The sequence below is a fragment of the Mus caroli genome, chromosome 2 (assembly GCF_900094665.2).
Source record: "Mus caroli chromosome 2, CAROLI_EIJ_v1.1, whole genome shotgun sequence".
Taxonomy (NCBI): Eukaryota; Metazoa; Chordata; class Mammalia; order Rodentia; family Muridae; genus Mus; species Mus caroli.
The window spans coordinates 34,218,961-34,234,514 of NC_034571.1; the positions used below are offsets into that span (position 1 = coordinate 34,218,961).

At 50.8% G+C, this 15,554-nt stretch overlaps 1 protein-coding gene across 4 annotated transcripts in view; it reads left to right on the top strand.

Moving 5' to 3' along the window:
• The window catches only part of Lhx2 (LIM homeobox 2), a 30,456-nt gene that overhangs the window by 2,724 nt on the left and 12,178 nt on the right, over positions 1-15,554 (top strand). The window contains exons 1-3 of one of the 4 annotated variants that reach the window (XM_021154342.1): positions 9,163-9,983; positions 11,398-11,600; positions 12,549-12,952. In XM_021154342.1, the coding sequence (XP_021010001.1) occupies positions 9,864-9,983; positions 11,398-11,600; positions 12,549-12,952 (727 nt within the window). In that variant the 5' untranslated portion in view covers positions 9,163-9,863. Of the gene's footprint in view, positions 1-9,162; positions 9,984-10,025; positions 10,064-10,879; positions 10,958-11,397; positions 11,601-12,548; positions 12,953-15,554 lie in introns of those variants that run through there. The other 3 variants (XM_029469300.1, XM_029469301.1, XM_021154348.1) reach the window with 3 other exon arrangements.

Here is a 15,554-nt window from a genome sequence, read left to right on the forward strand (position 1 = left end):
TGTGTGTGTGTGTGTGTGTGTGTGTGTGTGTGTGTGTGTGTGTGTGTAAATGGATGGATAGATGAATGCAGGAGAAAGAACAACTCACATTCTTTTTTTAAGACCACAGGCAGACTATTTTATGGGAAGCTTGATATACTGCAAAAGATGCTTTGAATTTTTCAATGATCAAATATACATGATCAAGCTGTGCATGTTAGGGTGGCGAGGTGTGCTGACGGTCAATGGCTATTGATCAGGCTGTTAAGTATTTCTGCTCAGTTTTAGAAATAAAGATAGATCCCAGATGATTTAAAGAATTGGATAACTAAGATACTAGCATTTGGTTTCTTTGGCAAAGAGAAATGAATGGCTGGTCAACTGAAAACATCCCTACCACTGTTTAACACTCATCTGAAAAGAAAGAAAGAAAGAAAAAAAGACCTTAGAAAATGAGAATTTTATTGCAGACATGTTCAAAAACGGTGTAAAAATATTCCAAATATCTTATTTGTAATCTTCCCAGAGCAACCACTTTACTTGACCCAGCCTTGTTCACAGGCTCAGAGTTTACATCTGTCTGCCTGGCCATTCATCTGTCACACACACACACACACACACACACACACACACACACACACACACACCACAATTTTGCAACCAGTTTTGACCCACGCTGATGCACGACTGAAGAGATGCAGAGGGAACCATTTCTTGGGGTAGGATCTAAAGTCCTCCACCCATTCTGCTTAGGAACCAAGCTAACTAACTGGCCACATGGCTTTCCCCCAATTAACTAATTTCTCATTAATCTAAAGATCTATTTAGAAAGGTGTGGAGGGGGTGGAGGATAGAGGTTTAAAGATAATCTCTAATTGGTCTGGAAAATTTAGTTCATGATACCTAGAAACACCCCCTCCCCTTTCCTTCTTTCATCCCCATCTCTCTGGCTCCTTTTCCTATGTCTTTTCTCATTTTTCCTTCTAGAAATTAAAAAGTGAACTTGAAATGAAGGAGTTGCATTTCATACACTGGGGGTGGGGAGAAGGAAGTGAAAATGAACTTTAAAATTTTTATTGTTATATAGCAATCTTATTCATAACCATCCAGTTAGCTATTTTGTAAGAGACTCATATTCAGGAAAATCATCTCTCAAGCAGATTGTGAAACTTAAGCATACAGACAGAATTGATAATTGAGATTTATTTCCATGCCTTAAAAAGACAGAATGTAGCATTTTAGATATTTTTCTATTTGCAAAACATTCTTTTCAGCTATGTGCACCTCACCAGAGGAGCTCAGACATCCCTATTGACAAATCCTCCCTTGAGATGGAACCAAAATTGCCCCCACCTCTCTCTCTTAAAAGAAAAAAAGTAGATCCATCCTGAAATGGATGAATCAGCTCTGATTGGGTGGACATGCCCTTTCACCTCATTGTGTCTGACCTATCACTTAATTAATCTCTCCCAGATGCAGAGCTGTTGACAATGCCAACGATAAGCAGTATTTGGAACAAAGCAGGAAGCTTTTAAAAGAACAAGCCACAGTGAGGTTTGAGGCTCTTAAAGATGTGTAAATCATCAGCTTTGGAAAGCCGAGTTTGTTAGAATATAGCTGAATGTCAGAAATGGTCCCATGTTTGCTGGAAACTTCCTGTGCCTTTCTTAAGCCACTGATGTCTATGTAGATTAATTTTCTGCCTCTCCCCTCTCTGTTCCTGCCTCACTTTCTTCTGCCTGTCCCTCTGTCTAGACTCAGACTCTCCATGGCTAGTCCTTTGCTTCTTAGCCTTGTATTGGGCTCTTCAGATCCTTTTTATACCATTAGAGCTATCAAGGTGGTCAGCTTCAGAGGCTTTGAGTGACAAAATATTGACCTCATTGGCTAGTACCTATGAACAAGTGTGCTGGAGGCACCTTGGTGACATGCAGGGGATAGTACATTAATTAAACAACTTGCTAATTGCTGTTTAAGTTACTATATAGAGAAAATAAAATAGGTTTATAAAAGATGACAATTTGAGGAATTCATAATTTTTTGCTGAAAAGGTTGTTCAAAAACAGTTCCCAGAAACTGCTTTTACTTGTCATCAACTATTCAGCCAAGCTTCAGTTAATGGTAATATATGGTCTGGGACCTTAGCTGGGCCTGACTGATGGAAGAGCTTTGTTGAGTCTGGTGCAGGTGGCACTGTTTAATAAGCAAGGGAAGAGTGGGTAATGTACTGCTTGCACAGAGAAGTAAATGCAAAATAGATCACTCTAATTATGGCTGCCCCCAGAAATGGATGCAAGCTGAACTGGTCAACTGATTGGGAAGTTTCAAACAGATCCAATTGTCCAGTGCCTTTACCCCACCCCCTCCTCTCCTCCTCCTCCTCCGCCTCCTCCTTTTCCTCCTCTTCCTCTCTTCCTCCTCCTCTCCTTTTTTTTTTTTCTTATTCACTTTTGAGGGCTGACACAGTTGTTTGAAAGTCAATTTGGAAGAGCTTGTATGACTCCAAACAAGCACAAATTAAAAACCTGAGTCTGCCAACCTATCAATGTCTGCCTTAACTGTCCAGGACCCCTTTATTGGAGGGTCAACTTCAGTGATAGTACGGGGCCATCTGAATACCTCTTCCTGCCAGAGATCCCCACAAGCTCATTGAAGACTAGTTTCATATTTCGTTGCAAAGTGTCAGAGATTTGTTTTTGTTTTGTTTTGTTTGAATCTCTTTATGCTTGAGAAAAAATGAGTCTATAGGAAATCAAAGTGTGAATACTTAAGCAAACAGAATTTCCCATATACCTGCAAGGGCTCTAATGATTTCCATTCATGCAAAGATAATCAATGGGACATTAGTTGTTTTAATTAATGGAAGAATTAAAAAAAAAATGTTGGGGGAGGGGGTGCCTAGAGGCTGGGCTTTAGCTGAAGCATCTGTGGGAAATGACTCATTTCTCACCTAAAGAGACAATGGCAACTTCCCTGGACAGCAATAAAGATTTGCTAATCAGACCCAGGGAAAAGTTGGACTGGGGATACTTAAAGGTCTTTTGCTAAGAGCCCTGGATGAGATGATGGTCATGTTGACTATTTTCTCTCCCAAACTCACTATTCCTGTTGGAAGGTTGGAAAAGTACCTGAACCTACACTAAAGAGAGGAAGTTTCTGGACTCCCAAAGAAGGTGCAATTTGAGTTGAAGCCTGGTATGATCTGTGATGGTAAAATCATATCAAGGCTGGAGAGCACAAAGCAGTGTCCCTTGGTTAGGATGACAGAAAGGGTGGGTTTGAATGGATGTGCTAGGTGTGGGATGACTTATAACTAGCAGTAGGGTCTGTAAATGGGTACAGTCTTTTGGCCTTTGGTAGAGGATCCTGGGAGAAATAATAAAAAAAAAAAAATCCAGAATCTTGAGGCAAAACCTCTTTCTGTTCTATGGAAGTAGTTACCAAACCCACCTTCAGGCTAGTGAGCCATAGCTGGGCACCTCAATCTATTAATGCTGGTGTATGTGAAGCTCATAAAAGATTTATTAGAGAAACTTGTGTTCAAAATGGAGTTTAGGGTGTCTTGCATTCTGAGAAGGATGGTGGAGATGCCTTTGAATAAAGAAAGATTGGTGGGAAAAATTTCCAGTATCAAGTGTATGCAATTAAAAGAGATGTCAGCCACCTGGTGGTTTTTCTACTTCCTTTCCCATCACTACCATCCCTACTTCCTCCTACAGAATCTTCCTGATTCTTATTTAAGAAACTAAGTTTTCCTATGTGGGAAAATTTATTGCTGTCTTTAATCTGAAAGACTGAAAGCAGGGGTTAGCAAAATGTCCTTTTTAGGACTGGCTAAGTTAAAAAGAACTGACCCTCTAGATACAAGGTATCCTTGTAGCATAAGAAATGCAAGGCCTCTTGTTGTTATATTCACTTTCCATTCCAGGGCAGTGTGTACCTTTTTGTGGAAATTAGCTGGAGGAAGGAGGAGAATGCAATTAGCTATTGTGTATTTTGTTGCAATTGTTCTTTAAGAATAATTTGATCTGACAGATTTATATTGTTGACAATGTGATTTGAGGAGGGCCCAGATACAAACTTTCCACACCCTAATCAATAATGGTAAATTGTTTTTGCTGAAGGTGAATAATCTCTGACCTAGAATTCGTATTTCTTTTACCAATTCCCTGTAATAAAATTGAACATTTTGTCACCACTTTGAGAAACACTGCCAAACACCTTAAAACACATGTCACATGCCAGCAGCCCCTCATTTCTCTCCTCCGGGAGTTTCTACATCTGGAACCATAATCACAGATAAAAACCTTGACAAAATTGCATCTGAGCACATTCCTCTCCACAGCCCTTACTTTCTCATAACATTTAATACAATATTAATACCTGCTACCGAAAGGCAGGAGGGAGGAAAGGGCTGCCAACCTTCACATTTCCCGATGCATCATGTTCAAACCTGAAATTCACACTTCGTGTTTCATTTTAAGTTCAGTGCATTTAACAGGGCCCTAGAGAGAGAGAGAGAGCATGAGCCCTGGTTAGTTCCCCAACCTTCTCAGCTGACGCCCAGGGAGGCATTTTTTTCCTCCCGAATTGTTCAGATCGCTGCAGGGAGAAGAGGAGGAGGAATTGGGCTCCTGTCTGCCTACCATGGGCCAAGCTACTTCTCTGTTCTAGTGACACAGACAAGGGACTCCTCTTGGAAATAATGAAGGTCCCACTGACTTGTACTGTCAATACTGGTGATCAGCAGATCTCTGTATGGTATGACCAAAACAATGAACAGATTTCATAGTGAAAGAGCCATGCCTGAGCACATTTGCTGCTGCAGACAACCTCTCTCATCAATATAAAGCAGCCTTCCCTTGCCCGAACAAGGCCCGCAAGTCTCGTGGGGTGGAAGACAGTCCTCTATGAAGATGCAGGGCTCCTTGACTGTCTCTGTGACCCTCACCCCAGCTTCTCCTAGTGCTGCCTCCTCCCCACATTCCTTTTCCTCGTGGGGGAAAATCATTACATTTTTCTGCTCTATAGGACAAAAACAGGTTAGAAAGAAGGCAAAAGTGCAGGAACCATTCCCCAGTGGGGTCTCCTGGGGGCACATGGGGTAACCTGGAGACGGATTTTCAGATGCTGGTGGCTTTGTTCAGTTGATGCTCTCATAACAGATCAGGCCTCATCCCACTTAAAATGTAAGCACCCAGGTTTCTGAAATGAGTAACCAGCATCAGTAACAGTAACAACAACAACAACAACAACAACAACACACACACACACACACACACACACACACACACACACACAGAGAGAGAGAGAGACAGAGAGAGAGAGAGAGACAGAGAGAGAGAGAGAATTTATATATTTATCTGAGCAAGATCCACTTTAGTAAGCAAGGAATGTAATTTGCTGAACGGTACAAGCAAACAGAGAAGTTATGCTTTACGCGGGGGACAGGGGAAATAGTGGCGGGCCACTGGCTCTGTGACTGAAGTCAACAGCTTTAAGAAAACAGTCCTTTCCGTTGTGAGGCCGGGAAGAAATGTTGGCAGAGTCTCTTTCTCTCCCACAGTTGTTATTCGAGAGGTTTCCGGAACCCTAAACCCCAGTTTCATCCTCAGAGCTTGAGGCAATCCTTTAGTGGTACCACCGGAGCCCCAGGCAGGAGAGTCTGGGGCCAAAGGGAGGGGCGGTTCCCCTGCGCAGAGCCCTTCCAGGATGGCTCCCCAGTCCGAGGTTTGCTCTATCTGCCTTTCCCTCCGGGGAGACTCCAAAGGCTGTAGAAATCTGGGCGCCCGCTTGCTCGCTTGTCAAAAAGCAAACTGTCTTCACATACTCCAAGAGTAACATCCCTGCCTAGGAAGAGGAAGGAAAGAGGCAAAATAAATAAAACCAGTTAATGTTGTAGTTAACTTGCAAATCAAGTAAATCTGTTGGTGCCGTATTTGAGAAATAAACCACGAGAGCGTCACAGCAAACACACACTTCTGAACGTCTTCATTTTGATTTAATGGTATATCAGCGTCAACTATCGCTTCCTCTGCTGGTACACTCGGCCTGATGCCGCGGGAGGAGGGTGCCCATGTTTATCACCGAGTGAGATGACTAATTACACCTTGTCAATCACCGGCTATGAAGACATAAAACCAGCGCGCACAATGAAATAGTTGCCTGCAGCGTCAATTAGTTGGCGATTCCGAGGGTATTTGCGTGGCCCTGCTTTGGCCGCTCTAATAACGGGACAGAGCGCCGGGAACAGCGCGTAGATCAATCACCCTGGTTCCGCTGCGGCCGGCGCCCTCCCCCCCCCTTCTCCCCTCCTCCAGCCTGGCCTCACTTTCTCCCTGGGCTGGGCGCTTCCTCCCTCCGCGGCCCCGGCCGGGTGGCGCCGCCTGGCCCGGGAGCCCCGGGAAGTTTGCGCGCGGCATCTCCGCAGCCGGCAGCCGGGAGCCCCGCAGCCTTCGGGGAGCGCCAGGGCTGGTGGCCCTTTTGTTGGAGAAGGCGTGGAGGAGCGCTTTTGTTCTGAGTTAGTCACGGTGGCCGGCTGGAGGCTGCTACCTCATTATGCGGCGGGTCTGCTAGTCTGCGGGGAAGCAGATGGTAGGGAGGTAGGCAGTGGCTGCAGTGGCCAGACCTGAATCCCGTTCACCTGTCACCTTCCACAAAACACAGGGTACCGGGAACTGAGGGTGCTTTACCCCTGACAGGGGAGAGGGTCGAGGGCATTTGTGAATGTTTCAGTTACCTGTCCTAGCCTGATCCCCACCCCATCCCCACCCCACCCCCTTGCATTTCTCTAGGCTGCGGCTCCTCGCACTGTGTAAATGTCATTCACGTGTCAGGATCTGTGTTTACAGCCTGTTCCTCGCCTTGCCTAGTCTCCCAGGACAGGGCAAAGCGACGTCTCCCAATGATTAACAAACTTAGCAGCCTCTGAACCCTGGGCCGGGGTGCCCAGATACCTCCCCGCGGCGGGAGTTGAGCTTGAGCCTCCAATAGACACTATTGCCTCCTAACCAGATGTGAGGAATAGAGAAGTGCCCCGGATGGGGATCCCAGCAGCCGGAAAGTTGAGGCCAAGGATGGATGGGGACTGCCGGTCAGAGAGGTGGGTACCGAATGGTGTACATCTCTTTATGGGTATAATTCCCTACCCTCTGGGCAGCTTTTAACAAGAATCACCAAGTATCCCCTCCCCAGCTCTGAAGGCAGCTCCTTGAGTCCAGCCAGCACCAAGGACATCACCCCAGGCTTCCTACAAAGTTTCCTGCCCCTTGAACAACCTCCAGACCAACACTGGTGACTCTCAGAATCAATTTTCATTTCCTACTTTCTTTGAGAAAAGAAAAAACCCCACAAACTGTCCCAGATACCCCAGTATAACGTGCTAATATATTCCTAGAGTTGATCGTGGGCCAGCATCTATGTGGGCACTGAAGGACTGTGTGTTTGCACATGCACATACCTGTCTTTAGATTGATGGTCTTTCCCTAAAGTTAGAGCATCTTTACACATGCAGTGTGTACACACACATGCATAACTTGAAGAGTTTTTGCAAATACACCTGATAGGAGCTCACAGAAGATCAAGTAGGCTCGCCTCAGCACACAAGTGTTAGTCCTGGGTGTTCAGATGCCTCCTCGGGTATGATGCCCACCTGTATACCTCCTGTACTGTTGTGCTGGTTATTAACAAAGATAAAATTCGTGCTGGCTGTATTTTTGCCAAAAAAGAGACGAGCACGAAAATTTTCACAAATGGGCACGAGCTTAGGCACCACCAGTGCAACACCTACTTGTGTGCAAAAGTTATGTACACTATGTAAAAAGTATGACTTCATGCTGCCTCAACTGTGAGATAAACTACAGAGGTCCTGGCTTCCCTTTAATTGTGCCAGGCAAGCAGACTGACATTTCAGACTTCATTTCTCCCCACTATCACATGGAAAGAAAGCAACTTGTAAAATGGACCTAGAAAGGAGTTTCAGTAACTGACTTGCCCTTTTTCTTTTTCACCCCAAATCACCTTTTCTTTTCTTTTTTTCTTCTTCTCGAATCCCTTCCTGTTCCACCAGACACCTAGCCATTGCCCCGGGTTCAGCCAAGAGACTCGGGGCTGGCAGTTGGGATTTGCTGGGTAGGCCATGTTATTGTTAGTTCTTGTGCAACCAGGTGGCAGGGTGGGTCCAGAGTGGGAGGGGGAGTGCTAGTGGGATGGAGTACCCCACAGGAAGGAAGAGCATAGGCCTCTGGTCTTTAAGAACTGCCAAGTATATCCCGGAGTGAGAAGATCCGAATAGGAAAAGAAAAAGAGGGAGCGATTAAGAAATTCGCTGAGTGCCTACTATGCTCTATGCATTTTCCATTCATTTCTTTCTTTCATCACACCCAAACACCTAAAAGGAGGGAGCCTTCTTGTTTCCCATTGAGAAAGTCAAACACTGTAAAGGAGGTTGAGTCACTGTCTCGGGATCACACTGCACGTACAAGGGAGAGAGCTATGGCCTCCTTGTTTCTTTTTCTGAGTTCCTAAAGACATGCCTCCAGACTGCAGCAGAGCTTTGGAGAAATCCAGGAGCTACACGCCTGGCAGTATAGTCCCTAGCTCACTTGAAGAGAGGATATGCTAGCCGGCCCTCTACCCTCGGGAGTCATTGCTCTGGTGGCACTTGCGCCTGGTCCCCGGGAGGGCTGCGCTGCTGCCCGCAGCGCGGAGAGTAGCGCCCCAGACCGAAGCCCAGATGGGCGGGAAGCAGCCGAAGGCTCTTGGAACTGTACTCCCGGTCTGTCTTCTCTGCCCCTCCTCAACCCCAGGTTCCAGAGGCCAAGGGGGAGAATGGAGACCTCCTCAAGCATCTTTTGGCAGCGCTTTCTTAGGATAGAGACTCCAGGAAAGGTTTAATTTTCCTTCCTGAAGAAACACAGGAAACTGTTCTCAGCTTAGAAAACTCCAAACCCCGCGCTCTCCCTTCTCCCTCCCTCGCGCCTCCTCCTCCAGCCTCGCCCACCAGCTCCCACCACCTCCTCTCTCCGCTCCTCTCCTCCTCTAGCCTCTCCCCTCCCTCTGGGTCTCCCGCCTTCCCGGAGCACGCGCTGCCAAGGCCTGGGGCGCCGGGCGGCCAATGGCACGGCGGCAGGACGTGATGTCAGGCGCGGCTGTAGAAAAGGCGCGGAGGCTTGCGCTGGCGCGGACTGCGGAGTCGAGGCTGAGCTCGGCGCGCGCTTGGGTAGCGTTGCGCGCGGCTGGGCCCGCGGCCGTCGGCTCCTCCTCCCACTCTGCTCCTCCTCCTTTTTCCTCCTCCTCCACCTCCTCCGCCGCCGCCTCCTCCTCCTCTTCCTCCTCCTCCTCTTCAATTCTCCCAGTGGCTCGGCTCAGCTCGCAGGCTTCGTGGAGACCCCTACTCCAGTTCGCCTTTGGTTGGGAACACACCCCGGGGGGAAGAGACGTGCAGGCATCTGGGCCGCCGGCACCTAGCTGTTCCTGGGTGAACCCCGACTGCAGCCACCGCCGCCTGGGGCAGAGTTTGCGCCCCTGATTTGCGCCCTGGGCGCCAGAGCCCAGTGAGCGATGCCTGCGGCGTGAAAGCGCCCACAGCGGGCGCCGACCTCTGCCCTGGTCTCCCGCCCCCACCTCACCCCCTGCCCTTGTGACCCTGGCTTCGGCGCCGCCGTCCAGGCGCCCCGCGATGTAGCTGCCCCCACGCCTCGGCGGGAGGCGTCCTGGCCCGCGGGCGCCCGCGGCCCGGAGCCCAGCCTGGGGGCGCAGCCGAGCTCGGGCGGGGCCGGGGCCGCGGTGGCGATGCACTGGGCCGGTTAACGCCGGGAGCGCCAGGCAGCTGAGGCGGGGGGCAAGCCCTTCCTCGGGGCAGCCGCGTCCCCGGTCCCGCCGCGATGCTGTTCCACAGTCTGTCGGGCCCCGAGGTGCACGGGGTCATCGACGAGATGGACCGCAGGGCCAAGAGCGAGGCTCCGGCCATCAGCTCCGCCATCGACCGCGGCGACACGGAGACGGTAGGCGCGCGGCTGTGGAGTTGGGGCTGAGAGCTGGGACCTGGCGGGGCCAGCCAGCGCCTCTGTTCCCCGAACTTTAGGTAGAGTCCTCCGAGACGCGCGGGACCAAGGCTGGGGGATTCTCGGACAGGGTGCGAGGCCCGGGGCACCAGACTCAGGAGAAACTCAGCTGCTAGAGAGGAGGAGGGAATCAAGGTTGAAACCCAGATCTGGACTGCGAGGGTGGAGGAGAACATTGTTCTAGAAGTGGAAGGGGAGTGGAAGTGGAGGCCACTCTCTTCTCTCCGCTCCCGGAGGCGCTCCGGTCCACAGACCTGACTCTCGGCTCCTGGTGCTGGCGCCGACGCCTCGGGAAAAGTGAAAACCGGTGGAAGCTCTAGCTGTTTTGAATCGCTTTCAGTCTTCTGGCAGTCTGGGATTCTCTCCTTAGCTCAGTTTCAGGGCCCTGTGACATCTGGGCCAGCACTTTCCGTTGATCGTGACCCGTGTTCCTAACTGGCTAGATTTGGCCAGGCAATGGTTCGGAGTTCAGTCACCGGCCTGGCTTCTGCGGAAGGAGACTCCATTAGGTTCTCTGTACCTGGCTCTGCTGTCCCGGCCCCAAATAGCCTCCCCCGGGGCCAGACTAGCAGACGCTGCCTAAGCAGCGGCTGCAGTGACCTTTAGAGACCGAGGAGGTGGGAAGCCTGGCCGGAGTTTCTCCCTTCTAGAGCCACAGCTCCGTGACCTCCGGGTTTCCCCTAAGCCCTTCTTTCTGGATAAACCTCCGCTGCTCAGTTTTATTAGGAAAAAAATTTCACATGGGCCTGCCTTGCACCCTCCTGGAAGGTCGCCCTATATCCCACTTAACCTACTCGCAAGACCCAAGCAGGAACCAGAAGTTGCTGGACTTGCCCTGGGCTGAACCTTTGGTCTAAGGATCAAGAGGCTACTGAGGCTTGGGGCCAGGAACCCTGCTGCCTCTCTGAAGAGGAGTACGTGTGGAGGAAGACTTTTAATACTCACCTTACTTTACCGTCTTAGTTCTTTTCTGAGGCCCAGAACCTTTAATAAACACTTTGAGGAATTCCCTTAGAGAGCTTGGGGGAAGAGCCCCACTCTGTCCCAATACTTAAACGCTGCGGGGACATCCTGGGGCAAGGGCACAAGGGCACGAATAGGGAGACCTATAAGGCCTGAGAACAACTTAGAACTGTAAAGTGGTACTGCAGCGGCTTGGCTCGGTGGTTGCCTGGAGCTGAGCTGTGCAGCTTGGGCCTGGTAGATGGAGAAAATGGGCTGCCCAGTTAGACCGTCCTCTAGGCGGATTCAGAGATAGCCAGGGCCAGGGAAGGAGCTCAGGGAGAGTTTTCTTGGTGGGAGCATAGCTGTAGGCTGTCCCTTACGGCAATGTTCTGTCTTTCTCCTTTTGTAGACCATGCCGTCCATCAGCAGTGACCGGGCAGCGTTGTGTGCTGGCTGTGGGGGCAAGATCTCTGACCGCTACTACCTGCTGGCAGTAGACAAGCAATGGCACATGCGCTGCCTCAAGTGCTGTGAATGCAAGCTCAACCTGGAGTCGGAGCTCACCTGCTTCAGCAAGGATGGCAGCATCTACTGCAAAGAAGACTACTACAGGTAGATCCTACCCAGACCCCGCCCGCCCGCTGGCCTTCAGGGACCCACACCTTCCACCTCCCTGGCTTTCACTCCCAGTACAGGTTGCCCCACCCAAGACCCTTCTTCTCCAAGCCAGCACCCACCAAATTTTGGTGACAACTTTCTAAATTAGCAATTCGGGGCACCCTTGGAAAGAATCATGAAGTGTAGGAACAGAAGAACCAATGTTACCCTCCTTTCTGAGTTTAGGGTGCTTAAAAAGTCAGCCTGGGTGGGTGGGGTCTTCATGCTACTTTCCCTTTTGAAGTTTCTTGACTCAACCAGAGGAGACAGAAATAAGACACCCCAAAACTCTGGCAGCCTGGCTGACGAGCTGAGAGCACATTGGAGGGGGAGCTAGAATAGTTCAGCAGCTGGGGGGGGGGTCTTTGGGGGTTGGGGGTGAGGCCGGTAGTAAAAGGTGGCCAGGGTTAAAAAGTAAGGGCCAAGGTCTTCTTTCTCTTCCCCAGCCTTAGAGTTAGGGTCTATTTATGGATTCTCTCTGTGTGTCTCTGTCTCTATTTCTCTCTTTCCCCATCTCTGTTTCTTCCAAATTACAGCGGTGTGTAGAATTCCCAGGTGCTGGTCTGGAGGGAAGGGGCAAAGGTTGAGGAAGGGGTAAGTGAGGGAGCTGCTCCCCATTCTAAGTAAAGTCTTTCTTAAGACTTGCTCAGATTTTGAATAAAGTAGACTTTCCTGTGGGTGTGAAGATGGCTAAGGGAAACTATTTCAGGCAGGGCCAGGCCTGGGTTAAAATCTAGTTCCCTTCTCACTAACCCTCTAACTGGAGTCCAGGCTGTCTGTCTTGAGGAGGGGACCCCACCCCACCCCCCAGTGACAGCAACAGCACCCGGAGGAGGAGTATAGGGATATGGGGGGATACCCAACCATTTGTCCCCACAGCCCCTCCCTCCATGGTCCCCACAGGCGGTTCTCTGTGCAGCGCTGCGCCCGCTGCCACCTGGGCATCTCGGCCTCAGAGATGGTGATGCGTGCTCGGGACTTGGTTTATCACCTCAACTGCTTCACATGCACCACGTGTAACAAGATGCTGACGACCGGCGACCATTTCGGCATGAAGGACAGCCTGGTCTATTGCCGCTTGCACTTCGAGGCTCTGCTGCAGGGCGAATACCCGGCACACTTTAACCACGCCGACGTGGCAGCGGCGGCAGCCGCAGCCGCAGCAGCTAAGAGTGCAGGATTGGGCTCAGCCGGGGCTAACCCGCTGGGTCTTCCCTACTACAACGGCGTGGGCACTGTGCAAAAGGGGAGGCCGAGAAAGCGCAAGAGTCCAGGACCCGGGGCAGATCTGGCAGCCTACAACGCCGGTGAGTGCAAGACAGTCTGAAGCCTTGGAAAGATTTCAGTGTGCTTGTTGTACAGTGGGTACCTATGCACCAGTGTTCCTGATAGAAAGGACTTTAGCACTCTGGCTTCCAGTCGGTGCTCCTTCGGTTGAAGCAAGCATTAGGAGAGAATGCATTAGTTCATTGGTGATCCAGGTGCAGGACCTTGTCGCTGAGAAATTGTATTTTGGAGTTGCCTTTGGTTTGCCTCACCGGCTTTGCTGTGCAGAAAGTGCGGGGGGTGCGGGGGGGGGTTTGGTTGGGCGGGGGAGAAAGGCGGTGTTGACACCAGACAGGCTCGGAGTGGCAGCGTGGCCGAGTGGCCGAGGGTAGGGAGACCAACGGCTCTAGGCAGCGAGGGTCCCAAGAGAAAAGGTTGGCAGTGGCCAAGAGCACCATTGGGTTTGGCTTGCAGCCCGGTTATATGGAATGTCCCCAGGGCCGCAGGCTTGGATCTGTTACTAGCAAGGGCTATGGGTCCTTCTGTCCAGCCGGATCTTCAGGCACCCGGCACTTCCAGGTCTCGGGGATTTCCCCTCCCGGCCTAGCAAGCAGCTCTACCAAAGACACTGGAGCTGGCCGGTCCTCACAGTGGGCTGTGAGGGGCTCATTTCGCATTTCTTTGTCGTCCTGGGGGCTTTCCAGCGGACTCCCACACCATCCTGGCTCTGAACAGTTGCGAAGGTTCTGAGGCCCAGCAACATCTGCCCGAAGTCTGCAGGGCCAGGAAAGGTTTAGGACTCACCTGGCTTTCGAACTAGTTTATTTGTAGTCATTTCCTCTCTTAAGTTTGTAACAACAAATCCGATGCTCAATTTTTTTTTCTTTCTCCTTTTCCCCCTAGGGTAAATCACAAGATGCGTAGGGGGGGGGGCGGAAAACCAAAACAAACCAAGGTTGTAGATCGGCTATGGGTCGAAGCAGAAATTAGGATCTTTAGGATTTTAAATACTCTGAACTGCTTGCGGAGGGAAATGTGGGCTAGTAGAGTAGGTCCTTTTTCGGTCCAACGAAATTGTGGGATAGAGGGTCCTGGGACCTACTAGGGAAGGGAAAAATGCAACCCCCGGTTGGATAAGTGATAAAGTGGTGGTTGGTTCAGCGATTTAAAATTTGCCGAAAGTACTACTAAAGATAACGTTCCTTAGAGCTCACCTCCTCATCACCCACTAGCCTTAAAATACAGTAGATTCGGTCCAGGCCCATTTCTCCCCAAACCAAGTGGCCTCTTATTTATCAGCTAGGTCAGCTTCCATAAGAAAGAGGGGAGGTGGGGTCTGCTCCGAGGTATCTGGTGTGTAGGGAGTTGTCTAATGTTTTCTTGGACGCACCAGGTTGGCACCCGGTTTGTGACTGAGCAAAAAGAGAGTCAGAGGTTTCGCGATTTATTTTTGCTTTTTGTTGATCAGTCTTGTCCTTCCCAGGAGGCAGCGGAAAGATGTGGCTGGTAGCTGAGTTCCGGAGAGGCCCCTCTGCTACCTCATTTTTCTCTTTGGGCCCCACACTCATTCCAGTCCTTTCTGTTCTGTTCTTTCCGCCTCTGTGTTTCTCGGTTTGTCTGATCCTATTGCGTGTGTGGGTCTCGGCCTTATCCCGCCTGGACTCTCAGTCCTGGGAGGAACGGCGCTCGGGCCCACAGGCAGTAGCTGTGCGGCTCAGTTATTCGGGGCTCCCGGGACTAAGTTGTTTGTCCGGTGTAGCCAGACTTCCCTAGATCTTTCTTTCCGCCTCCTCCTTTACCTCCCGGCGCCCGCAGGAGAGAAATGGCTGCACTGTGGGCCTTGGGATGTCTGGGGTTGGAACATGGGACCCAGAGAGTTGAGCGTGAGGCTGTGGGCTCTGTGTGCGTGCTCGTGGAAGAAGGCTTCGGATTGCGAGGACACCAGTTTGCTTGTGTAAGCGCCCTGTACCCAGGGGCCAGACACACGGACACTTTGCAAATCGGTTGGGGCGGGGGGGGGGGGACGCTATCCTACCGAGGGAGGTAGATCTGGACGCTTGGTGGGAAGGGGAGTAGCGGATGTGTGGGTGTGGGCGTCCCTGGGCCCAGGGCTTCTGGAAGAGTGACCCAGGCCTCAGGTCGTAGGGTCGGAAAGTTCTTCCGGGGCGAGAGCTGTGGCCGCCCGCCTCCCACGGACCCTCTGGTCTTGGCGCGCTGACCTCGTTCCAGAGGCAGGACGCAAATCTCCCCGAAACCCGAGCTGGGCTGCAGGTCAGCTTGGGGCTCACGATCGGTGGTGGTCGGAGCCTGCGAGGGGCCCGGACATGCACTTTGCGGAGCTGTTTGCAAGCCACAGCCGCGGGAGTCTCGAGGAGATCGGCTGGCCGGCTCGGCCTCCCTGAGCCCCAGCTTTGTGTGTGTGTGTGTGTGTGTGTGTGTGTGTGTGTGTGTGTGTGTGTGTGTGCCTGTGCCTGGCTGCATAATTACTGATTTGATTCCAATCCATTATTTAGACAATTGAACCTACAGTCTTGTCTTTAGTAAAATGAGGCGAAGTCAGATTTGATTACAGGTTCAGTCCCAGCGACAAGAGCTCGAAACCCGATGGGTTAATAACAGATCACGAGTAAATTATTCATGATT